At 55.5% G+C, this 21,943-nt stretch overlaps 7 protein-coding genes across 7 annotated transcripts; 3 read left to right on the forward strand and 4 right to left on the reverse strand.

Moving 5' to 3' along the window:
* Nucleotides 1-239: 239 nt before the first annotated feature.
* F5144DRAFT_586597 (kinase-like domain-containing protein) lies at nucleotides 240-2,497 on the reverse strand. The gene is made up of 5 exons (XM_066789774.1): nucleotides 2,075-2,497; nucleotides 1,800-2,015; nucleotides 972-1,724; nucleotides 704-861; nucleotides 240-611 (listed from the first exon to the last, which is right to left on the reverse strand). The coding sequence occupies exons 1-5, from the start codon at nucleotides 2,381-2,383 to the stop codon at nucleotides 338-340; spliced, it is 1,710 nt and encodes a 569-aa protein (XP_066639052.1). The 5' UTR covers nucleotides 2,384-2,497; the 3' UTR covers nucleotides 240-337.
* Nucleotides 2,498-3,167: 670 nt separating this feature from the next.
* Nucleotides 3,168-7,270, forward strand: F5144DRAFT_596481 (uncharacterized protein; the record flags this gene model as incomplete). The annotated part of the gene is made up of 5 exons (XM_066790804.1): nucleotides 3,168-3,697; nucleotides 3,899-4,634; nucleotides 5,377-5,768; nucleotides 5,839-6,262; nucleotides 6,329-7,270. The coding sequence occupies 5 exons, from the start codon at nucleotides 3,168-3,170 to the stop codon at nucleotides 7,268-7,270; spliced, it is 3,024 nt and encodes a 1,007-aa protein (XP_066639053.1).
* Nucleotides 7,271-7,376: 106 nt separating this feature from the next.
* Nucleotides 7,377-9,152, reverse strand: F5144DRAFT_624177 (Anhydro-N-acetylmuramic acid kinase; the record flags this gene model as incomplete). Its single annotated transcript, XM_066792185.1, has 2 exons — nucleotides 8,668-9,152; nucleotides 7,377-8,612 (listed from the first exon to the last, which is right to left on the reverse strand). Exons 1-2 carry the CDS (start codon nucleotides 8,773-8,775, stop codon nucleotides 7,377-7,379), a joined length of 1,344 nt encoding a protein of 447 aa, XP_066639054.1. The 5' UTR covers nucleotides 8,776-9,152.
* A 138-nt stretch (nucleotides 9,153-9,290) lies between these two features.
* F5144DRAFT_393426 (general substrate transporter) lies at nucleotides 9,291-11,427 on the forward strand. Its single transcript, XM_066784738.1, has 3 exons — nucleotides 9,291-9,799; nucleotides 9,874-10,982; nucleotides 11,043-11,427. Exons 1-3 carry the CDS (start codon nucleotides 9,516-9,518, stop codon nucleotides 11,243-11,245), a joined length of 1,596 nt encoding a protein of 531 aa, XP_066639055.1. The 5' UTR covers nucleotides 9,291-9,515; the 3' UTR covers nucleotides 11,246-11,427.
* Nucleotides 11,428-13,368, reverse strand: F5144DRAFT_393476 (ankyrin repeat protein). The gene has a single exon (XM_066784739.1). It carries the CDS (start codon nucleotides 13,239-13,241, stop codon nucleotides 11,610-11,612), a length of 1,632 nt encoding a protein of 543 aa, XP_066639056.1. The 5' UTR covers nucleotides 13,242-13,368; the 3' UTR covers nucleotides 11,428-11,609.
* F5144DRAFT_393414 (UPF0041 domain-containing protein) lies at nucleotides 13,369-14,171 on the reverse strand. Its single transcript, XM_066784737.1, has 3 exons — nucleotides 13,922-14,171; nucleotides 13,774-13,846; nucleotides 13,369-13,718 (listed from the first exon to the last, which is right to left on the reverse strand). Exons 1-3 carry the CDS (start codon nucleotides 13,995-13,997, stop codon nucleotides 13,496-13,498), a joined length of 372 nt encoding a protein of 123 aa, XP_066639057.1. The 5' UTR covers nucleotides 13,998-14,171; the 3' UTR covers nucleotides 13,369-13,495.
* Nucleotides 14,172-14,455: 284 nt separating this feature from the next.
* Nucleotides 14,456-16,620, forward strand: F5144DRAFT_586606 (chaperonin 10-like protein). Its single transcript, XM_066789775.1, has 2 exons — nucleotides 14,456-16,207; nucleotides 16,271-16,620. The coding sequence occupies exons 1-2, from the start codon at nucleotides 14,919-14,921 to the stop codon at nucleotides 16,299-16,301; spliced, it is 1,320 nt and encodes a 439-aa protein (XP_066639058.1). The 5' UTR covers nucleotides 14,456-14,918; the 3' UTR covers nucleotides 16,302-16,620.
* Nucleotides 16,621-21,943: the final 5,323 nt, after the last annotated feature.

Here is a 21,943-nt window from a genome sequence, read left to right on the forward strand (position 1 = left end):
AATCAGGCGTCAAAACGTAGGCGTAACAACCTGCCTTGACCCTTGAGCCGTGGCGCATCATCCGCCGGGTTAGGAAATTCTCATGGCGATACAAAAGGTACTGTGATGTGCATGAGGGATTGATCGTCAGTATGGGCTTCCCATCGGCCATTCAAGGGCGCGGCTTTCCTGTACAGGAAAACCCTGAAGACCCGGCAAATTGTAGGGCATAGCAACGTAGGAATGATACGAGTGAGGGCATCATAGGCAAGGTATTGAAGACAGTATGCCATGACACTGGGGTATAGGAGCGTCTTCTAACTGCAACAGATATCGTGAAAAAAGATTGGTCAACAGCTCACAACTGCTGCCTTCTCTCCTCAGCACTATACGCGCGGAACAGCTCCCACGCGCTGCCCCTCGAGATCTGCGTCCCGTCGTAACACGAGATCGCCCGGAACCCTGGCGTGCTTTCCTTGACGGGCACATGTTTGACGCCATCGAATGGGAGCTCAACGAGGCTCAGCCACTCCATTGTGAACCGCCCTTGCCAGACGTCCTCGACCCAATGCGGATCCGTGTTGTCCCAGTCGAGGGGCGACGTCATGCGGGCGATGCCACAGAACTTCCGGCTGCGTGTAACGCTAGTTAGCGCCAACCAATCAACCCACCCCCTGACGAGTCCATCTGTGCCTGAGCTGGGCACTGGCGGAGACCGACGTACCTCAGGACGACAGAGAACAACATCACGACATGGCCCCCTGATAGAGCATAGGCTTTATCCAAGATCTTGTTAACCCGCGGGCTGGAAGTCCACACGTCATGAGCGGCACTTGTTTCGATATCAGTGGCGTTGTCGGAGCGAAGGACGAAGTATCGGTTCTGTTGCGTGAATGGTGTTGCGGATTAACGAGAGCCCAAAGTTTGAGTAGGGGAAGGTTGCGGGATTCAGGAAGTTTGAACAAATTGGTCGGCCATTGCTTGTCACGTACCTCGGGAGAAAGGACAGTTCTGAGTTTAGGCGTGAGAAGCGCGTTGTCCAAAGAGAGAAAGTTATTTATCCGTTCGATTGAGGCCGAATCCCTTGTCGGATAGAGTTCCAGTTTGGCCGTGTCTTTCGTTTCTAACTTTATGGTCGGTTTTGTGTCTGGTGGTGTAGTCTGCTTCCTGGCGTACGGAGAGTATCGAGTATATTGTCTTAACGGGGACTCTTCTTTGATGCGATGTGCGGTTGGCGGCGAAACACTGTCTCCCTCACTTGTGTGTTGAGAACTATGTACTTCGGCATCATTGTCAAGCGGCGGCGGCGGGGGAACCGCTTGTTTCAACCATGGATGGGCTAACGCGGCGATGGCAGTAGGCCGGGTGACAGGATGTGGTGCTAGCATCCGTGTGACAAAGTCCCGGCAGGAATCACTCAGCTCGCCACCCTCCTCTCGGGTGAAGTCTAGTGCCCTCTGCTGGTTGACATATCTCGAAAGATCCCCCTGGCGAGGAAACACATCTCGTCCTAGTAGGAGCGCCAAGGCGATAGTGCCAACGGCCCAGATGTCCACCGATATGGTATACGTAATGGTAGCGTCGTCCTCATCGAAGTATCCCAGGGCCTCGGGCGCTGCATAACCCATGGTACCAAACATATTTGCCGTGTACTGGCGTGTTGCTCCTTGGACAGCCTGTTTGCTGATGCCAAAATCGGCGATCTTGACCTGCCAAATAGGGGCAGTGGATGCAATGAGGATGTTCTACCTTGCCGTCAGTGAAATTGATTCCGTCGCTAGGTAGCAGATCAAAATGAGCCCGTTTCATGGTAGACCTACCGCAGGTTTGAGATCGCGGTGAGTGAAACCATTCTCGTGCATATGCCGCACACCCTTTATAAGTTGCTTGACGATATAACTCGTATCCAGTTCGGAAAAGGGGCCTGAAGAACCCCTGAACCGCTCGAGATCACCGGAAGGCAAATACTCCATCGCGATAAATATCGAAGTTTCGTTCTCAAACCACCCGAAGATGCTGACAAAGTGCGGATAAAACTGTGTAGCTTTTGGTAAGCGTGCGTTAACCCCTATCGTATTTCAAGTAAGACACCTACCTGAGGCTGCGAGAACTTGACGACTGCGGCCAATTCGTCCCTGTACGTCCATGTCGAGCCGTCATCCGCTTGACGCTTGCTCATCTGCTTCACTGCGCGGAGCTGCGGTTCCTGGGGTATGTCTAGCCGGCGTTCTTCTTTTCGGACCACTCCAGATGCCCCACGACCTATTTCTGCTCGAATGTCCCATATTTCCTCTCTGGTTGGGGGGGTTAATGCCCCGTCATGAAAGCGGTGCTTTACATATCCCAGGGAGAACTCGGTCTCAAGATTCGCGGCTGCTACTAAGTCGTCTAGGTTCTCGTCCATTTCTTCGTGTCCTTGTTTCCCTCATTGTCGGCGCTTCGAACTTCATATTTCCAGGGCGGCAGAAACTGGGAGTAAACATACTAACCCCGAGTTTCAGGGGTATCCAGAGAAAACCCCGCGACAAGCATGCTAGCCAGGGAAGACTGCATTGTGGCTGGCTTGGCATTGGGACACGGCGAATGAGGACGGCTGAGCAGCCGCTGCGCCAGGAGGCGATTCATTCAGCCCAGGCTGACAGGCAACGCCTTACCTCTCTCGCTTAGCATGGTTCGCGGATGGTCATCGAACGCGTCAAATTCCCGCGCCACAGGCATCGGTTCTGCTGTTCCTTGGGACGTCACAGTTGAGGCATCAGGCCCAAAAACAATGCTATGTCTGCGGAACTCATCCTTGCCATTGTCGGGGTTGCAGATGGCTGCATTAAGTGAGTTGGCCCCTTTGATCCGGGCCGGCTACCCAGCTCACGTGTACAACCTTCAGACTGGCGAATAAGGCTCTGTCAACATGTAGAGCGTATAGGGATGCCGAACAAGATCTCGCAAAAAAAGTCACCATCTTGGAGACTGTGTGGGTGAAACTGGAAACTCAGCTGAGCTTCCTTCGCCGGGTTGCGCATCAGGGGCACCTGAAGGACGAATTGGCCCAATGCCACTTCACGCTGCTTCAGAAGCTCAATGGCGCGCTGCTGCAAGCAGTCTCAGAGTTGGAAATAGCTTCTTCTTCCCTCGAGCCAAAACCGAAGACTCTGAAGTTCTTGCGGGTTGGAAAATGGAAATACGCAATTATGAAGAAGACGCTCGACACATTACTGGCAGAGTTGGAAGCATGGCAGGGGCGATTTGATCCATCTTGGTATCTCATTATACTCATCAGTCGCAGCGTGTTAGACCCGGTGCTTGTCGAGTCTTCCGGCACCCAGGGGTTAGAGTCGAACTCGATGGCTGGCCCGTTGGACAACATGCGTGCGCTTCGCAGGGCCATCGACGCAGAGAACCCCGGCACCGTTGTTGAAGATTCAGGCAGGCTTGATTTGGATGCCGGCCAACTCACCAACACCCACGAGACAATGATGATACGCTACACAAGCGCAAAACTCAGGGTTGAAGCGCAGTCGGGGGCTCGCCTGGTTACGGAACCAGTCGACCTCTCCACAATCATCAACGCACAAAGCATCTCCGACATTGAAAGGCTCGCTGGACGGCTGCGGCACATTGACCCCGACACGTTTGGCCTACTCCGATGCGATGGTTTATTGAGGAAGACAGACCCCCAGAGCGGGCGCCTCACCGCGCTCGAGGTCGTCTACCGCGCCCCGTCCACCCCACAACCTCCAACGACTCTCCGGCAACTTCTCCTCGACCAGAAAGATGTCAGCCTGAGCGCCATCATCAATCTTGCGAAGCAGCTCGTCCGCTCAGTGAGCTATATCCACGCGTGGTACGTACCCCCTATTCCCCCGCTGAACCCAGCCCCCCTAACTCACCGAATAATTCCATCTAACCCCTTCCCCCACAGCAACTTCGTGCACAAGAACATCCGGCCCGAGAACATCCTCCTCTTTCCTCCACCCAACAACGCCAACGCCAACGCCAACGCCAACGCCAGCCCCAACCCCAACTCCATCGGAACCGCCTACCTCCTCGGCCTCACCCAGTTCCGCTCGCTAGCCCACCAGACCAACCTGCTCGGCGACTCGGCGTGGCACCGCAATCTGTACCGGCATCCGGCACGCCAGGGTCTACGTATCCTGGATGGCTACGTCATGCAGCACGACATCTACTCGCTCGGGGTCTGTCTGCTTGAGATTGGCCTGTGGCGGCCCCTGGTTTGGTACCCCGCCACGGTGACAATAACGGCGGCGGTGGTAGATCGGGATGAGATGGTTGGTTGTGATGGTGGTAGTGGTGGTGGTGGTGGTGGTGGTGGTGGCGATATCGGGACTGTTGGGGAGCCTGTCCCTGTGCCGGGGCTCGCGCTCGCTTTGAGGAACGTGCTCACGGACAAGGTGTTTGAGCGGGCACATGTCGGGAACAGGACGGGTTGGGTGAAGGAGGATCTCGTGGGCATGGCGAGAAAGATGTTGCCTGCTCGGATGGGGGATATGTACACGCGGGTGGTGGAGAGCTGCCTGACTTGCTTGGATGAAGGGAATGAAGATTTTGGAAGCTTTCGGGAAGAGGAGGAAGGCGATGGTGTTGCGGTGGGTGTGAGGTTCATAGAGAGGGTCCTGGCACGAGTGTCGGAAATCAAGGTTTAGAATATTGGGACATTGCCATAAGTTCCGTGTGATTCTGGGTTACGGTGCTAATTATTAAGTGTAAAGTAGGAGCATGGTCAAAACCTGGGCGGTGAGGATTCGAGTTGACTTGGTCTGAAATGGATGCAACGAGAGCGAAGCTTACCTGAGAGGTATGACATACAGCAGTCAACTTACTAGGTACCTACCTAGTTTGCAGTCCTCTGTATTATGATATTCGATTTTAACAGCCCCAATCATGGGCCTCCTGCTCCAACTATGGATCGGTGACCCCCATCCTACCTCTCGCCCAACAATTGAATCACCGGTCCGGTCAAGGATAACTCCATCTCATTCCGTTACATGAAGCTGCACCTAAAGCTTAACACCGGCGTGGTGTACGTGCTGAACACACCCCTTGCTGTGAAAGCCTAAATTAACCCTAACCCCCGTACTTTTCTTCCCCCCCAGAGCGCCGAGCCTGCATGACACTGGGCAGATCCACACACTTTAGTGACCTCATTTTCTCCCCCTTTACTGTAACAACCCTATCTGCATATCGTTACTGCTCGCTTAGGCTTCCGCGACTAACACAGTCTAACAGATGCCAAATCCTCGCCCACGCCGTCTGCTCCGCAACTCTAAAGCATGTAAGATCTTCAATTTCACCATCCACGCTCTCTGCTCTCGACCGTGGGCCACAGCTAATAGGCTTCATTCAGGTGATTTTTGCCACAAACGTCGCATCAAATGCCAGAGCAGCCCGGTGAACCCGAATCGTTGCCAGAACTGTACTGATTTTGATGTGCCATGCAACTATTCACGCCCATCCAAGAGAGGGGCAAGTTCCTCGCGCACCGGGGCGGCGGCTTCTCGGCAGCAGCTGGAGAATGTGCAGCAACCGGTTACAGATCCATCACCACCGGGCCGCGGCGACAATCCAGTACAGGGAACTAATGCTACGGCTCCGCTTATCCTGCATGAGCCGGGGGTAGACCATGCAAGGTTCAACCAAAGCGAAGAGACCAGTTCTACAGCCCAAGGAGGGTGGACTGAGCCCCTTAGACCAGCCTGGCAGGGCTTTGCGCGGACTGCCACCCCTGTGGTACGGAGGTTGCTCTCTGTTTATCATGAAACTGTCTACCCGATGTGAGCGATTGAGCCTCTCCTGAATAAGTTAGGGTGAAAGCAATAGCTAACAAACTAAACACTCCAACAGCTTTCCGTTCTTCGACCCCGTCAGGCTCGAGCGCAGGCTCGAGGCCCTTGAACACTCCCGAAACCGTGCCTTTTTTTGCTCCATCATGGCAGCCAGTGCTCTTGCTTCGGCGAGGATACGGGATGGGGCGCTAACATCGGCCCAGCAAGGTTCAGTTTCAGCAGACCCCGCCGCTATGTCACCAGAGATGTTCTTTGCAGCGGCCGAAGAGGCTCTTCCGACTAGTATCATTCAGTGCCGTGACTTTGACTCTCTCCGCAGCTACGCGCTTTTGGCTCTAGCCAGTTTGCAAGACGCCAAGATACGGACGATGCAGATGTACATTGGCCACTATTTCACCATGCTTGCTATCAATCGGTGGCATGACGAGTGGAACTGGCCAGAAGATTTACAGGCGTCGGAGAAGGAGGAATGGCGAAGACTGGTGAGTGACTACATACAACTCCTGATTCTTACCACCAAGTAATTCCGTGCTAAACATAAGACGTAGTATTGGTCCATGTACACGCTCGATGTCTACTCGTCCATTGTTTGGGACGGCTGCATCCACTACCAAGAAAGCCATGCAAGGGTGGAGTATCCTTCAGGAATAAGCGACACGGATAACCAGGACCAAAATGCATCCCACTGGATTACTGGTTGGAACTTTACCACCGACCTCTACCGAATCCTGGAACACAATCTTAGCAGATTACGGTCTCGGTCCTCCAAGTTCAACCTCCTATGCGATGTGGCGAGTAGTGGCGTCTCACTGCCCCTGATGAGCCAGGACCGTGTGGCCGAACTTTACTCAGCACTTCCGCCGGGTTTCAAGCAGCTTCAACCCGCCACTGGGGATCCGGCCAAGGACATCTACGGGTTCCAAGCCGCCAACATACAGGCCACAATGGCCCTCTTGCGAATGGTCTATCTCTCCCTTGAAGGTGGAGAAGCCGACCTGGAGACCAAGTGCTCCGTGGTCAGCGACGTGCTCACGACCTTCCACCAGGTCCCCAAGTCTTACTTGAGGGCCATTAGCACGCCTCTCATCTACCACATCGGCGGCATCGGTATCATTTTAGGCTCTGTGATGGAGGGCCCCCTGTCTGAGAGCTCGTGTCGACGAGTAAGAGACCTGTTGCTCTCCATGGCTGACTTGCTGGAGAGCCTCGAGTCGTTTCTCCAGCGGAACGCCGGGGCAGGGAGGAAGCTCCGGGACCTGGTGGCACGCTTGGAGGAATACATTGAAGACAGGGGGGATCAGCGGCTCATCCAGGTCCCCGATGCCACCGAAGCCGCGGGGCCGTCTTTTCAAGATGTTCCTCCTCCTCCCGTGAACGGCTGGGGTGAGACCGCGATGCCAGACCTGTCACCTCAGTTTCAGCTGCCTGATGAGTTTTTTCGAGACTGGACCTGGCCGTTTGCTATGTCAAACACATATCTATCATTTTGACTTGGTCGCACGCATGCAGTTGACAATCTGAGAAAAAAGGGGAATATCTACGATCACTCCATAGGTAGCTATCAGAACATCTATTATTTACAGTCCCGGCCTTCTATTACCACTTATTCTCAAACACCTTCCCGTCCACATAATTCACCATCTCCTTCACCGGCTCCAGCTCCGCCCTGCCCCCACCAAACAGCATCCCCTTCCTCATCACCGTCCGATAGTTCGCCCCGGGGTTGACTTTCCCCAGCACATACGGCCTCCTTGTCTCGACCCGATCCGGAACGGGTATACTCCGCCCAACAATCGCCTCCATCCCCTGCCACGCGAACGTGACAGCCTCCTTAGCACCGCCCGGAATCCCCGCCTCGTCAAGCATAAACATCTTGACTCCCGGCATCTGCTCCTTCATATAATCCGTAATATTCGGGTTATACGCACCACCCCCGCACATAAACACCTCATCCACAGCCCTGCCCTCGGGCGCATACCGCCGCCAATGCTCCACAATCGCCTGCGCCGTGATCCGCGTCACCGTCGCAACCACATCATCCGCCGACAAGCCCCGCTCCGCCCCCTCCTTGATCAAGTCATCCGCGAGCGTATCCCGGAACACCTCCCGCCCCGTCGTCTTGGGCGGGTCCCAGCTGAAGTAGGGGATCCGCGCCAAAAAGGCATCCACCATCGCCTGGTTGACGGTACCCCGCTTGCCCATGACGCCGTCACGGTCATATTCGAGCTCCCCCCCGGTGTAGTGGCGCACGACGGCGTCGATGAGGGCATTGCCGGGGCCGGTGTCGAAATCGTAGGCGCGGTCGGGGCCCTCAGGCGGGATGAAGCAGACGTTGGCGATGCCGCCGATGTTTTGGCAGGCGCGCAGCTTGGTGGGGTGGTGCAGGAGGAGGGCGTCGAAGAAGGCGATGAGGGGGGCGCCCTGGCGGCCGGCGGCTTGGTCCGACACGCGGAAGTCGGTCACGGTGGTGAGCCCTGTGCGGGACGCGATGATGGTGCCTTCGGCCATGGTGAGGGCGGATTTGGGGATGCCGGCGTCGGGCATGCTCGCGAGCCAGATGGTTTGGCCGTGGGAGCCGATGGCGTCGATGGTTTTGATGTCGATGGCATTGTCGGCGCAGAATTGGATGGCGGCGGCGGCGAAGGTCTCGCCGAGGTGGACGTTGACTTCGGAGAGCTCGGAGGCGGAGGTCTTGTCGTGCTTGATGATGGATAGCACACGCTTCTTGAGTTCAAGGTCTAGTGGTGCTTCGCCGTACTTCAGGAGGGAGAAGTGCATCGGGGAGTCGGGTGTTTCTTGTCGGAAGCGGCATAACGCACAGTCGATGCCATCCTGTCTTCGGTTAGTCTCCTTTCTCCCGACCTGCTGCAGCCTGCAGGGTGCTCACCATTGATGTCCCGCTGTTCATGCCCAGAACCACGAGCTCTAGCGGCTGCCCGGCTGCGGGTTGTCCATTTTCCGCCGCATGGCCGTTTGCTTGTGCGCCTTGAGCCATTATTTCAACGTACTGGACCGCGGAGAAAGGTAGGTGACGGTGTTGATGCTATGGTAGTTACGACTCTCAACTCTTACGAGGGCGGACCGGCCGGCTATTTCAGCACCCCAAGACAGAAAGCTTTGGGCAATGCCCGGATCATTCGAGAAGAAAAGACGTCACTCACGCGATCATACTTCCGATCCGCACGTGGTTACCTAATTATTGACTCCATTTTGCAACGATGGGATCCCCATTTTCTTGGTATGAGACACCCCTTTCGGCAGTACGGAGGACGGCTAAGCGGTTAAGCGGTTACGGCGACGCGGGTACACGCTTACACGCTTACACGGCTACACGCTTGAGCGGTGACTCGGCATTTCCGAGAAATGGACGAATGAAAACTTCGATACTCACCGTTGGCCGTCGCCACTTGGACGCACTCCACAAATGTCATCTCCCAGATCTTCGGGGTCTGGGGCCTTTGCGGGGTCCGGGGTCTCCGCTGGGGCATGCAGTTGGTTAGGAAGGTTGACCGGTGCCGACGTGCCTCTGCGTTAGCGTGCCATGTTACCGGGAACTTAGGACTCGGCACCTTGACTTTCTTGGCCAGGGGACGCCACGAGGCTGTGAGCCTGCGAGGGCGAGAGACATAAGTCACTGTGGTCGCCGGCCTCTCGAAGGGGACATCCTCCTGCACTGCTTTGCACGCTTCCTCCTCAGTGCCCGTGGATTTCCTCGCAACTCTAACCGCAGTCACCATGGGTTTCACCACCCTGTGGAAGAGGCTATCGCCTCGCCAGCTCAATGTTGCTATCCAAACCTTCTCCCTGATCAGTATCTTCTTCGAAGGATACGACCAGGGTGTTATGGGAGGAGTGAACGCCTCTCCTCGCTACGTCACCGAAGTTGGCATCGGTCTGCCAGACGGCACCATCACAGATACTGTCCATCAAGGAGGTATCGTTTCAGTGTACTACCTCGGTTGCATTTTTGGCTGCTTCGCCGGCGGCTGGGCCGCGGACAGGATAGGGCGGATCAACGGGTGAGTACCTCTTTGATCTCTTGATCCTTCGAGCCATCTAGGGAGGCAACACTAGTAGCTGACAGTCAAGCCAGTCTTTTCTTCTCAGCCGTCGTTGCCCTCATCGGCGGCGCCCTTCAAGCGGCGACACAGGGGAGCGACTTCCTTATCGTAGCACGAGTCATCACAGGCATAGGCACCGGCGCCCTGACCGGTATCACCCCCGTCCTTGTCTCCGAGACATCCACAGCGACCCACCGCGGCGGATTCCTCGGATACGTCTTCATAGCCAACTACCTCGGCATTGCAGTCGCCTATTGGATCTCCTTCGGACTCGCCTTCATCGACAACGGGTACTCCGAGGTGCGTTGGCGTTTCCTCCTCGCCTTCCAATGCGTCCCCGCCATCCTCCTCCTCGCCGGCATCAAACTCCTCCCCGACAGCCCGCGCTACCTCGCCTCCGCGGGCCGACTCGACGACGCCCGCGAGGTCCTCGAACACGTCCGCGGCGGCTACGGGCCCGAAGTCGAACAGGAATTCCTCGAGATCGCGGCCGTGTCCAAAGACAGCCAGAAGAGCTCGCCCATCCAGTTCGCCAAGATCCTCGCCGGCCGCGGCGGTAAGCCTGGCGCCCACCTCGGCCGCCGCGCATGGCTCTGCATGTGGCTGCAGATCATGGCATCCTGGACCGGCATCACGGCGGTGACGGCGTACTCTCCCGTGCTGCTCTCCGCGGCCGGCTACAGCGAGCTGACACAGAACGGCCTGGCTGGCGGGCTCAACACGGTCGGCATCGTCGGCACCATCATCAGCGCGCAGATTGTGGACCGGCTCGGGCGGCGTGCTTGCCTCATGGGTGGTTCCTTTGGGTTGGTGGTGGTGAATCTGGTGGCGGCGAGTCTGTACGAGGCTTCCAGGGGCAACCCCGAGCGTGCGTCGGCCTTCGCCCCCGCCGCGGTCGCCATGCTGTTCTTGTTCAACATCTGCTACGCGGCGACGTGGGGTACCGTGGCCTTTTTGGTGCCGACGGAGATCTGGCCGTCGGATATGCGAGCGCAGGGTAACGGGTTCGGCATCACTGGGTGGGCTATCGGTGTCGGCTGGACGGTGCTGGTCAACCCCATCATGTTTGAGAGGTTGGAGAACAGGACCTACTTTCTCTTTGCCGGGTTGAATTTGTTGTGGATTCCAATTATTTTCTTGTGTAAGTTGGCTTTCCCCTTTGCAAAAATGATATGGATGCTAATCATCGTTGTCTGGACAGTTTACCCCGAGACCGCACACAGATCCCTCGAGTCGATCGACGCCCTATTCTCTACCAAGAGGCCGTTCAATTGGGATATGGAACGGGCGTATCGCGAACGTGGGAATGTTCTTCGTGACAGAGACCAGTCGGATGCTTCCGGCATGGAGGATGGGAGTGAAGCGGATAAAGGAAAGGAACTTGTCCACGGTGAGCATGTTTAAGATCCATTGTCATCGATTACCTTAAAAGGTATGCTGGGGTTGTATGTACGATATCGCGTGGCTGCGTCTGAAAAGCCCCTCAGACAACATTTTGATTCTCTATGCCAAAGTCAGATCCTGTCTGTCACATCTCGGCCCGGTTCAGGTTATCCTTGTTATCAACAGCGGCGGTGCCTACATCCCTTTTGTCGTCTGTTTATAGGTGCTATCCTTAATCTGATATGGGTTACACTGTGTCGTGACTGAACTCGACTCCTGACCGAGCGAATGCCACCGAAGGAGGCAAGGTTGTCGCCGCAGTGTCCAGATAATAGGTCCCAGTCCGTACTCTATCTAAGTTTGATCACCGCTTAGGGGCAAGTGGCTAGTTTGGCTCATCCCCCTGTTCCCTCGTTTCTACCACCACAAAGTCGAACTTTACGTCTAGCTTCGATCGTATGCACTCCCGCAACTTTGTGCACGAGTCACATGGCGTTTTGCTAACAATGACGTGCGCTCCACGATTCCTCGGTTGCAACAGGAAGAGTTGAAGAAAATCGTCCTTGACCGTGTCTCCCTCCCTGTAATCCCTGAAGATGTAGTTTCTCTTGACATAGAAACACATTAGCATAGCTTCGGCGTGGGAGGCAAAGAAGCTTCCAGGTCTGCCCTGGTCGCAGGCGTGACTAGGGAACTCAAAACCGAATGCTCGTGCAACTTCCACCGTTTCTCTCTTCCAGTATTGGCAGTTTAGTTGCTCAAATCCATCGCCGGGAAGAAAGAACTCTTGATCGTCTAGGTCTTTGAAGCCGCTGAGTGACCCAACGACGGAGAAGGGGTTTCCGCGATCCAGAAAAGCACAAGTCTTGGACAGGCTTGAAATGTGAATGCCAGTTCTAGGGGTGACAAATGATATTGTGTTGGTGTGTGCCAAGTTGTGGAAGAAGGCATCGTCGACATTGCCCACTGCGAGGCTCTTCGGGTTTGGTTCCCGGGGGTCTGCCCCCCCAAGTAACCCTCTGATAAACTTTCGGTCCTGTTTTGCAAAATACGGGCTTTCCGAGTAGTCAAGGTGCCGCTGGTGTCTCTCTTCGTCATTGGCCTCGGATTCGTCGGCAAACTCGGCTGCAACCCTCCCACTGTTGTCTCGTACGTCGCTGCGTGCGCCCGCTCTCAAGAGCTTGTCAACGATTCGAGGTTGCCCCCACAGAGCGGCTTCCATGAGCGGTGTACGGCCTTTGGCGTCCGCCGCATTCACGTCAACGCCATGGTCGATAAAGAAGTCGACAGCTTTCGAATGTCCATTTCGGATAGCGAGGGATAGTACGGAGCCTCCCTCCCCAGGATCCCGAGCTTCGAGTAGGAATTGCGGGTTTGGTGATCGGGACAACAAGTCTTCCATTCGGGGTACATCTCCCGCCGCCGCCCCGGCAACAATACTCGTTAACGACGAGGAGCTGCCACTGTCCATGTTTGTAATGGGATCATTTCCAATGGGAATCTTCTTTAGCCCGAGACGAATCCTACGGTCCTTTTCGGTCTCCGTGTCCTTCGATCGTTGTACAGGGAGACCCACGGTGCAGTACATCTCCGCACCGTGGCTGGGGTTAATTTCGAAGTCCAAGCCCTCCGTCCTGGGATCGTCTTCGAATGGAAACAGGACCGTGTACGAGGCGGTGCCCTCTGCCTGGTCAAGGGTGCAAGGGGCCAAGTCAAGCACACAGCGATCCGGTGAAGGCCTAACGTATTCGTATCGTCCCCGCGTGTCTTGAAGGAAGCTACCAAAGTACTCCCGGCGACGGAAGTGTTCGGCTGCATACACATGTTTGTGGGATCTGTGACAAAAAGGGCAAAGGACGGTGACGTTTTCGGCTGTCCAAAACAGTACTATGGCGGCAGGAGCAGATCTTTTCATTTCTGCCTCCTCATTCGGAGTCGTACCACGTACTGGTCTCAACTCTGAGATGGAGCGGTGACTCGAATCCGGTTTGAATTGGACAGTCGAAAAGTCCCACATATTGACTAGATATGATGGCGGTGGTCGCCAAAAGAGCAAGGCGTTGGCAGGCCCGTCGGCACGGTCGAGGTTCAAGTTGTTCCCGCTCGGCCCCCAACACTGTCATCAAAAGGTATTTCGCCCAATGAGTGCCCAACCAATGAGATGAAAACGGATGGCGACGCTGCCTGGGACTCGACCCTGGCTGAACATTCTTAAAAATTACCACCATGATTATTATAGGCCCGTCATCTCCCCCGCTCTTGGTTAACCACCTATTTTGCTGGTGCGGCAGCAGCTATCGATTTTGCATACTTCCCGCTCTCTTTTGCCCCCCAGTAGTGGTAGTCCAGAAACCGGTAGCTCTGTGTGAGCTGGGACCCAGCGTTGACAAAGTGGCACGCGAACAGCAGGTAGTTCTTGGGTGTCACAGCCAACGAGTACCGCATGAAGGTAAAAGCGTAGACGACAAGGGCCCCGGTCATCGGGCCAGATATCCTGGTGAAATTAGTATGCTGCTTCGAAGGTCAACCCGAGACAGTTGGGGTCTTACAGTTCGGGGCTTTTCCTGCTGTCAGCGATCGCTGCAAGAGGGATGCCAAAGTTGGAAACTGGCCCCCAAAAGTCTGGTGTGATGACACGGTGAGTGCCGAGTCAGCCCAAGATTCAACCCCAATCAACTTCGTGTAAAACAGTCTTACGGGTAGAACAAAAATAGTCTAGCGCCTTGTTGGATCGAATACGGGCGTTAATCGCCTTGATCGCCGCAGTAGACATGGTGACGGGGTTTTCTAGTGGCCGATTGGAGCAAATGTTGGTGTTTCGGTGTGCGAGGACGAGAATTGGAGAAAAAGGACAGCTTGATCAGCAGCCAAACAACCACGCCCGATAACGGCGGCGGTGTCTTGGTATGCGTTTTTGGGGGCCAGAAACCTCAAAAGGGGCGGAAGGCTCGGAGAACTCGCTAACCAACAGGGTTTAGCTCCCTTTATAAAGATTTCTCTTACGTACGCAACCCTGAAAAGAAAGAAAGAAAGAAAGACAAAAAGCAGCAAAACATGCAATATCAAGTCGAAGAAACCGGAGTCACCATTATATGCGATCATTCAAGAACCTTGCTTATCGGGCGCGCCATGTTGGCTTCGACAAAACCTACGATAGAACGCCTGGGACTTCCCACTACATGTAGCCACGGTTGGTTCGGATCGCGGGAAAGAAACGACGGAAGACAATGGATATGGACATCAGAAACCGACAGGTACGACACCAAATACCATAATTCTGACCGAAGGGATCCCACTCAATCCGCTATTCTCTTGCCTTTCGCAACTGATCATCAACCAGAAGTGAACCAATCCGAACCTGGAGGATCTGAAACAAAGGTCACCGGAGTGTCTTGGGGATGTACTAGTGTAACAGGACTCTTGAGAGGGGTGGCCTTGCTAGAGTTGAGTTGAGGGGGTAAGTGGGCCGAAAGAAGGGGCCATGACGCAAAGTGACTAGCAGCATATAAGACGCCACCGCGCTGTTCATCAGACGAATGATGACTTCCCCCTCATAGGTCTCTTTAACGTGCTCTGGAGGATCTTCAAATAGGTGTGCGGATTACTCCTTTTGGTGTGCAGACTCACCATTGACAGACTGCACGACTCCTTGACCGGGTTATTATTTCCAGACACCAAACACCCCTCCCTCACCATGTCATCCTCCGACGTCATCCCAGGAAGCGGCACCCGCAGCGGTAAGAAAACAATGCGTGCCGTCGTCTGGGAAGGCAAGCCCTACGAGATGGCAGTCCGCAATGTCCCCAAGCCCGAGATCATCCACAGCCAAGACGCCATCGTGCGCATCACCATGGCCGCCATCTGCGGCACTGACCTGCACACCTACCACGGCATCTTCGGCAGCTCCACCCCGCCCTGGACGATGGGCCACGAGGGCGTCGGCATCATCACTGAGGTCGGCCACGCAGTCGGGCACTTCAAAGTCGGCGACCGAGTCCTCATCCCCTGTTCCGCCAACTGCGGCTTCTTCTCCGTCGACAAGCGCCAACAAGACCAGGGCCATCTGTACGGCGCCGGCCCCCAATTCAGCTCCGACGGCGGCGCCCAAGCCGAGTACCTGCACGTGCCCTTTGCCGACGACTCGCTGGTCGCCATCCCGGACGACTCCTCCCCGGACCTCGACTGGCTGTTCCTCACGGACATCTTCGTCACGGCGTGGGCGGGGCTCGACTACGCGCACTTCCAAGCGGGCGACTCGGTGGCCATCTTCGGCGCCGGCCCTGTCGGCCTGCTGTGCGCCTACGCGGCGATCCTCCGCGGCGCGTCCAAGGTGTATTCTATTGACCACGTGCGCGACCGGCTTGATAAGGCTGCTTCGATTGGTGCGGTTCCCATTGATTTTAGTTCGGATGCGGGCACCGCGAGCGAGCAGATCCTGCGCCGCCAGCCGCTGGGGGTTGAGAGGAGTGTGGATTGTATTGGCCAGGAGTGTTTGGATCATGCTCTGAAGCCCCGGCAGAATTATGTCCTCCAGGAGGCGATTCGGGTGACCAAGTACAATGGGGGGATTGGGATTTTGGGGGTATACATTGCTCAGGGAAAGTCGGCTGGGACGCCGCGCGGGGAGTTGATGGATAAGGACTTGGCGATCACCATACCGGAGATATTCAGGAAGAACCTGTCCTTTGGGCCCGGGCCGGTCAATCCCTCGCTTTATGAAATCATGCCCACGGCTGTTGAGCTGGTCAAGAGCGGGAGGGCAAAGTTGGGCTGGATTACAACGTCACAAATTGGGATTGAAGACGCCCCGAAAGCTTACAAGCGGTTTGACCAGAAGCTGGAGATCAAGGTGGTGATCCGCTTTCCTTGGACCAAGGAACACTCGCTTGTCTTGCCTGAGCCAGTTGCTGAAGTGGAGACTCCCGGTGAAGAGGCTCAGGAGAGCAGCAGGTTTGAGGAGAAGTCGCCGGTCAAACCTCCAATGTAAGTGGGAAAGGATAGGTACCTCTTTTATTTCTGTTTGCTGCTCGCTAATGCCAAATGTAGTAGAAAGAAACCCCCGAGGCCTTCCCCATGATTCCATCCTAGGGGGATGCTGAACAGGGACGTCTTAAAATCTGCGGGAAAAAAACGTCGGGTCACGCATGGAAGCGATCAAAGAGGGGATTGCTTGTAACGTTAAGGACTGGTAGCGATGGTGGTGGGATGCAATAGTTGCATTGTCTTTGTAGCTGTCGATTTTGTGTTGGCAGTGCTGTTGGTCCCGTGGATTCGGGGTTTGTGCAGAGAGACAAGCAGTTTCCGGGTGGGTTTTGGGCCCTGTTACCTAGTGCCAAGAAAGAGTTTGATCGCAAAGAATGGAAGTCTTGGTCAACGGCACCCACCAGCCTCGATGCCCAAACCGCGACAGCCCTCTTCCAGGGTGAGGCAACCAACCATACATGCAGGTACCTAACGTACCTAGGTATGCTTAAAAGCAAAGCGCTAAGCCCAATTCAATCGCGGTCGACCTTCCAATCGCAATTTCCGACATCCTACGGAAGACGATAGCCGCCACAGTAACATAACCCATAAGTCCCATAAATTCCAGGGGGTCTGAAATAGGCAGACACCCCAGTGTTGCTATTGTAATGAATATGGCCAATTAGAATATCAACCTCGATTTTGGAAAATCCTTCTATACATATCACCCCAGCCACACCATCAACGATGCCATTACACTTGGTGCAGTACGATGCGATTGCATTCAAAGCCCTATAATGGCACTTGGTGCAGTACGATGCAATGCCTTGCAATGGCACTTGGTGCAGTGCGATGCAATGGCTTGCAATGGCACTTGGTGCAGTACGATGCAATGGCTTGCAATGGCACTTAGTGCAGTGCGATGCAATGCCTTGCAATGGCACTTGGTGTAGTGCCATACAGTGCCTTGCAATGGTACTTGGTGTAGTGCGATGCAGTACCTTGCAATGGCACTTGGTAGGTGTAGTACCTGCAATTGCACTTGGTGTGGTACCCTGCGGGTAAATTACCTACCTGGTACCTACCTACTTATTCACAGGGCACTGCACCAGACCAAATTACAGGGCACTGCACCAAGTGCAATTGTAGGGCACCACACCAAGCGCAATTGCAAGCCATTGCATCGCACTGCACCAAGTGCCATTGCAAGGCACTGTATGGCACTACACCAAGTGCCATTGCAAGGCATTGCATCGTACTGCACCAAGTGCCATTGCAAGGCATTGCATCGTACTGCACCAAGTGCCATTATAGGGCGTTGAATGCAATCGCATCGTACTGCACCAAGTGTAATGGCATCGTTGATGGTGTGGCTGGGGTGATATGTATAGAAGGATTTTCCAAAATCGAGGTTGATATTCTAATTGGCCATATTCATTACAATAGCAACACTGGGGTGTCTGCCTATTTCAGACCCCCTGGAATTTATGGGACTTATGGGTTATGCCTGGAGGAACGTACGAGGAACGAGTACTTCCGAAAGGTTCCTTTTCCGAGAAAAACCATGGCCTGCTCAAGCACGGACCAAATCCCCACATCAAAAGCCGTGTCGTTTTCCCCTGTATACTGTAAAGTTTCTACTGTCATTATCCTAAAGATTATGGAAGGAGAGCCATCTTGTTTTGGCTGGAGGAACTTACCTCTGACGATGAGCGTCTCGAAGTTGGGCTTGGCAGTGGTGGTGCACGGACGGTCTGTTAGTCATGGCTTGCAGCCCGTGCCGGCCCCAAATTCAGCTGTGGGGCCAGCTCCGGTTCAGAAGGGCCAATAAGATGGCGTACCCCCGGGTAGCTTCACCGGGTAGCTTCACCGACGACCACGCAGATTGCAGGGCAACACGGCAACAAGGTGAGCAGGAAAATATTAATTGAAGCAGCTTATTCTGCTGGAAAAGAGCCCTGGAACAGAGCAGCGGTGGAGAGCTGTGCTACGATCCGGGCTCGGAAACCCCAGGGTCTCCCCAGAGCAATGCATCCTCTACGTCATCGGTTTCAGTACCCTGGCCAGATTCAGCCATTGCATCCCATTCTTGAAACCACGACTCGTGCCTGTGGTCTTGCTCGAACCGCCGTCTGGTCTCCTCGCCCCGTCGTTCCAGCTTGACGATGGCGTCTCTCATGTCTTTATCAAGCACATTCTTGGGCTCGATAAAGTCGCCGCGCGCCGGTTTCCGAAACAGATGCAGCCCGTCCCAACTCTGCGCCCTCGACAGCTGCACGTACAGGCCCATGAAGCTGGGTCGAGTCGCCGTACCGCTGGAGTGGACGCCTTTGAGGTTGACGAGCACATCCGAGAACTGCTTGCCCTGGCTCTTCTGATCCGTCATGGCGAAGGCCGGCGTGCAGAGAGGCCCGGTTCTGTGGGTAACCCACCTGAAACCCGGCTTGCCCCTCCATCTGCCTTCCTTGCCCCGCATTTGGCTCGGGATGGCTGAAAGTCCAGCTCGGTCTGCTCGCCGTTGCGCAGGCGCCGGAGGAAGCCCCGCAGCCTTGGACAGCCAGCCGCGCGGACCTGTTCGCGGAGGATGACGACGGCCGTGAACCGGAGGAACAGCTTATGCGCAGCTAGGTGCCTTGAAGCGCTCTCTGGTTTCTGTCCGCCACGGTCCCTAGGCGTTGGCAAGAGGAGGCTGGTCTGCAGGACCGGGTCGAACTGGAAGAAGTCGCCAAAGAACAAGACCATTGGGATTCCGCCGAACGGTCGATGCTGGTCGTCCCTGTACTGCTTCAGGCGGCTGTCCACTGCCGCGAGTGTGAGACCGCCCACCTGGCTGATTTCATCGATAATCAACATGATCATGTTTTTCCACCGCAGCTTCTCTTCTTCCGAGATGTTCTTGGCTGTCGCGGCCCTGCCCTCGAACGCAATGTTTGCCGCCGAGTGCAGCGTCACTCCGCCGATCAGCGCAGCCGCGTTGCCGCTGGCGCCCGTTAGGAGCAGCGTGTGGAGGCCATTTTTCAGCCGGAACATGTCCTTGATAGCGTGGATGACGCGGGACTTGCCTGTGCCGCCCTCGCCGCCGACGTATTGGAAATGCTGCCGACTCCCCTCTTCCTGCAGCCGTGTGCCGCGGTCGTCAAGAAACGCTGCCGGCAGCAAGACCGCCATCGATTGGAGCTTGTTCAGGGTCCAGTGCCTTGTGAGGCCCAAGGCCACATCGACGTGTTTTGCATAACGGCCGAGTTCCAGCCGCATCTGTCCGCCCGGACCGACCCCATCTGCTGATCCTTCGCCTCCGTGAACGGGCCACCGCGGGCTCGCGTGGGGCTCGCCGGAATGCGCAGAAGAAGGGTTCGTTTGCTTGCCCTGGATCTTCGCCGTCACACTGCTGTCCTCTTTCTTCTGGACCTTCAATACCGCGTCGATCTCCTCGCGGCTGGGCAATCCCATGCCGCGGAAAGGCGAGTCTTGGAGGTCCTGTAGTATGGTATAGAAATGGTGACCACGCCTGGTAGCAGTGTTGTCGTCCTGGCTTGGGTCAATTGCCCTCGCCTCTTCGTCCAAGCGCCTCAGGGCCGAAGTCGCTGTCATATCCCTGATGTCGCTGCCTCGAACCGTTGAAAGGACATCCAAGAAGGCCTCGTAATGGTCCTGTGGATCGATGCCCCCAACATCCAGCCCGACGCCGTCATCGTCCCCCTCCCGGTCGTCAAAGTCAAACCCGTCGACGACGTCTTCGTTTTCCTGTTCTAGCCCTTGCAGCTTTCGATCAGCACGGGCATCGTCCGCCGAGACGCGTAGCAGATGTTCTGGAAGTGTGAGCGGATTCGAGCGCCCAGCTGCTCCTCGAGCGATCGCCAAAGTCCTGGTATATCGTCCGCCGGCTCAGCCTGAAACCTTTCCCATGGAACGAAGAGGGCGAGGTGCAGGACTGCGTTTCTGTATGTGACTTGTAAACACTTTTCTTTTACGCCGAGTGGATCCTGCTACTTACCTTCTTACAAATTTCTCGTCCTGCTCTTCGAACTCGTCTGTGAGGCGACCATGAAAAACGGGGACTGCTGTCTCGTTGGGAGTTCGGAGGCATTGAATCCATCCTTTACAGACTGTTGCCGATGGTGGAAAAGGAACCGAAGTTGGTCCTCGCCGATGACCATGCTCTTTTTTCAGAACGACGAATGATGCGTAGTCGTAGAAACAGAGGTGTTCGAGGATCGGGCCGCGGTGCTTGTATGCTTCCAGGTAAGAGAGCTTAAAGCCGCTTTCTTGGAAGTAGACATTGTTTGGGTGCGGCTCTTGACCAAGGCTCGCCAATGCTTCTCGCAGACACGGCCACTGTCTAGCACAGGCCCAGTACAAGGAGTTCAGATGTATCCAGCTCCAGGCAGAGACGTTCGTGAAGTCGGTCTCATAGCCGAGCAGATAGCCAAGCACCTCAGGATGTGAGAGCTCTCTGCTCGTGTGGATTCGATTTGCGACTCGTAGGAGGAACGATTTGGTGGCTTCTCCCATCGCCGACGGCGCAGCAGAGCCGTCTGGCTCTCCTTTCTGCTGTAAGGCCAACTCCAGCAGCTCCTCTGCATGAGCGAGTCGCTTCCACATCGGAGCGTTGAGCTTCGAGGCATAGTTGCAAATGTAGTGGACGAGCGCCAGCCCCTTCTTCCGCGTAATGACTGGTGATATGTCAGTATTATGCCGAAGACCTACGGCCATGCTCTGGTTGTACTGGTTGACCATCTGATGATCCCGTTTCACCTCGAGCAGGCCGTCTTCCGTAAAGCTAGTCTCCGGCACGAGTTTCCACGGCGCCCGGAACCGACATAGCTGCGCTTTGCATTTCTCCGCACCCGACTTGAGAACTTCCTTGATCGAGTACTTCACACACGTAGCGGTATGGTGATGGACTTGGCAGCGAGACGCGACGAAGTTGGCTTCACGCTCAAACCTCCCCGATAGCCACTCCGCGTCGTGAATCAACTCGGGCTCTACCACGGTGGTCTTCTTGCCACTCTCCGTTGCCTCTTTCGCCAGGGCCTCGTCCAGGGTCGCGGTGAATACGTCATCCACAAAGCTCTTCACTTTGGACCGGTATACCCCTTCGTCGGGATTGGCCATATCGCGGACGAGATTCGCCAGATCCAGGTTCCCGTCCAACCACAGCAGGCCGTGCAGGTGGAGGGCCCCGCGGTCGTTGGTCTCTATGGTGGCGTAATAGTGACTCACCTTCCCATAGATGGATGGCCGTCCGACGCGAACGTAATGCTCAAAAAATAGGGAGATCTCACGGAAGAAGAAAAGAGTCGAGCTCAGAGGATCGTGGACCGAGAGGGTCGTCGCCTGCAGGGTCGTGGACAGTGCGCTGAGAAAGGCTCTAGCGGCCTCGCCATCTCGTCCCCTGTGCGCCGCGAGCTTCAGCTTTACGGGGTTGTTGATGTCGTTTGGGTTGAGCGTAAACCAAATAGCCGTGAGGCCGAACGCCACGATCATGGACCAGATCTTCTTCCGCATCGACAGGCGACTCTCGTTTGATAATGGATGTCGGCTACCGTATAGAGAGAGCTCCTTCATAAGTGCAAGAACATCTCCGTCCGTCGTTTTTCCCGTCTCGGACATTTCCTTTTGCGCCTCCCTCAACCGCTCGGGTGTCAGCCTTCGATGGATTCCCTCAATGCGTCGGAAAGCCGACCGCTTCAAGCGTCCCTGGCCGATTCGTCGATTCCGGGACTTTACAAGGATGTTGAAGATGAGGAACCCAAA

This window comes from Chaetomium tenue (genome assembly GCF_020726465.1).
Source record: "Chaetomium tenue strain MPI-SDFR-AT-0079 chromosome Unknown F5144scaffold_7, whole genome shotgun sequence".
In the NCBI taxonomy this organism is placed as follows: Eukaryota; Fungi; Ascomycota; class Sordariomycetes; order Sordariales; family Chaetomiaceae; genus Chaetomium; species Chaetomium tenue.

Coding starts and splice junctions, on each gene's coding strand:
- F5144DRAFT_586597 (XM_066789774.1), bottom strand. CDS start 2,383: ATGGACGAGAACCTAGACGACTTAGTAGCAGCCGCGAATCTTGAGACC. Junction 2,016..2,074: donor TCAAGTTCTCGCAGCCTCAG/GTAGGTGTCTTA, acceptor AAAGCTACACAG/TTTTATCCGCACTTTGTCAG. Junction 612..703: donor TTGTTCTCTGTCGTCCTGAG/GTACGTCGGTCT, acceptor CGTTACACGCAG/CCGGAAGTTCTGTGGCATCG.
- F5144DRAFT_393414 (XM_066784737.1), bottom strand. CDS start 13,997: ATGTCTACTGCGGCGATCAAGGCGATTAACGCCCGTATTCGATCCAAC. Junction 13,847..13,921: donor AGACTATTTTTGTTCTACCC/GTAAGACTGTTT, acceptor TCATCACACCAG/ACTTTTGGGGGCCAGTTTCC. Junction 13,719..13,773: donor AGCAGGAAAAGCCCCGAACT/GTAAGACCCCAA, acceptor TAATTTCACCAG/GATATCTGGCCCGATGACCG.
- F5144DRAFT_393476 (XM_066784739.1), bottom strand. CDS start 13,241: ATGTGGGACTTTTCGACTGTCCAATTCAAACCGGATTCGAGTCACCGC.
- F5144DRAFT_586606 (XM_066789775.1), top strand. CDS start 14,919: ATGTCATCCTCCGACGTCATCCCAGGAAGCGGCACCCGCAGCGGTAAG. Junction 16,208..16,270: donor TCGCCGGTCAAACCTCCAAT/GTAAGTGGGAAA, acceptor TGCCAAATGTAG/TAGAAAGAAACCCCCGAGGC.
- F5144DRAFT_393426 (XM_066784738.1), top strand. CDS start 9,516: ATGGGTTTCACCACCCTGTGGAAGAGGCTATCGCCTCGCCAGCTCAAT. Junction 9,800..9,873: donor AGGATAGGGCGGATCAACGG/GTGAGTACCTCT, acceptor CAGTCAAGCCAG/TCTTTTCTTCTCAGCCGTCG. Junction 10,983..11,042: donor GATTCCAATTATTTTCTTGT/GTAAGTTGGCTT, acceptor TTGTCTGGACAG/TTTACCCCGAGACCGCACAC.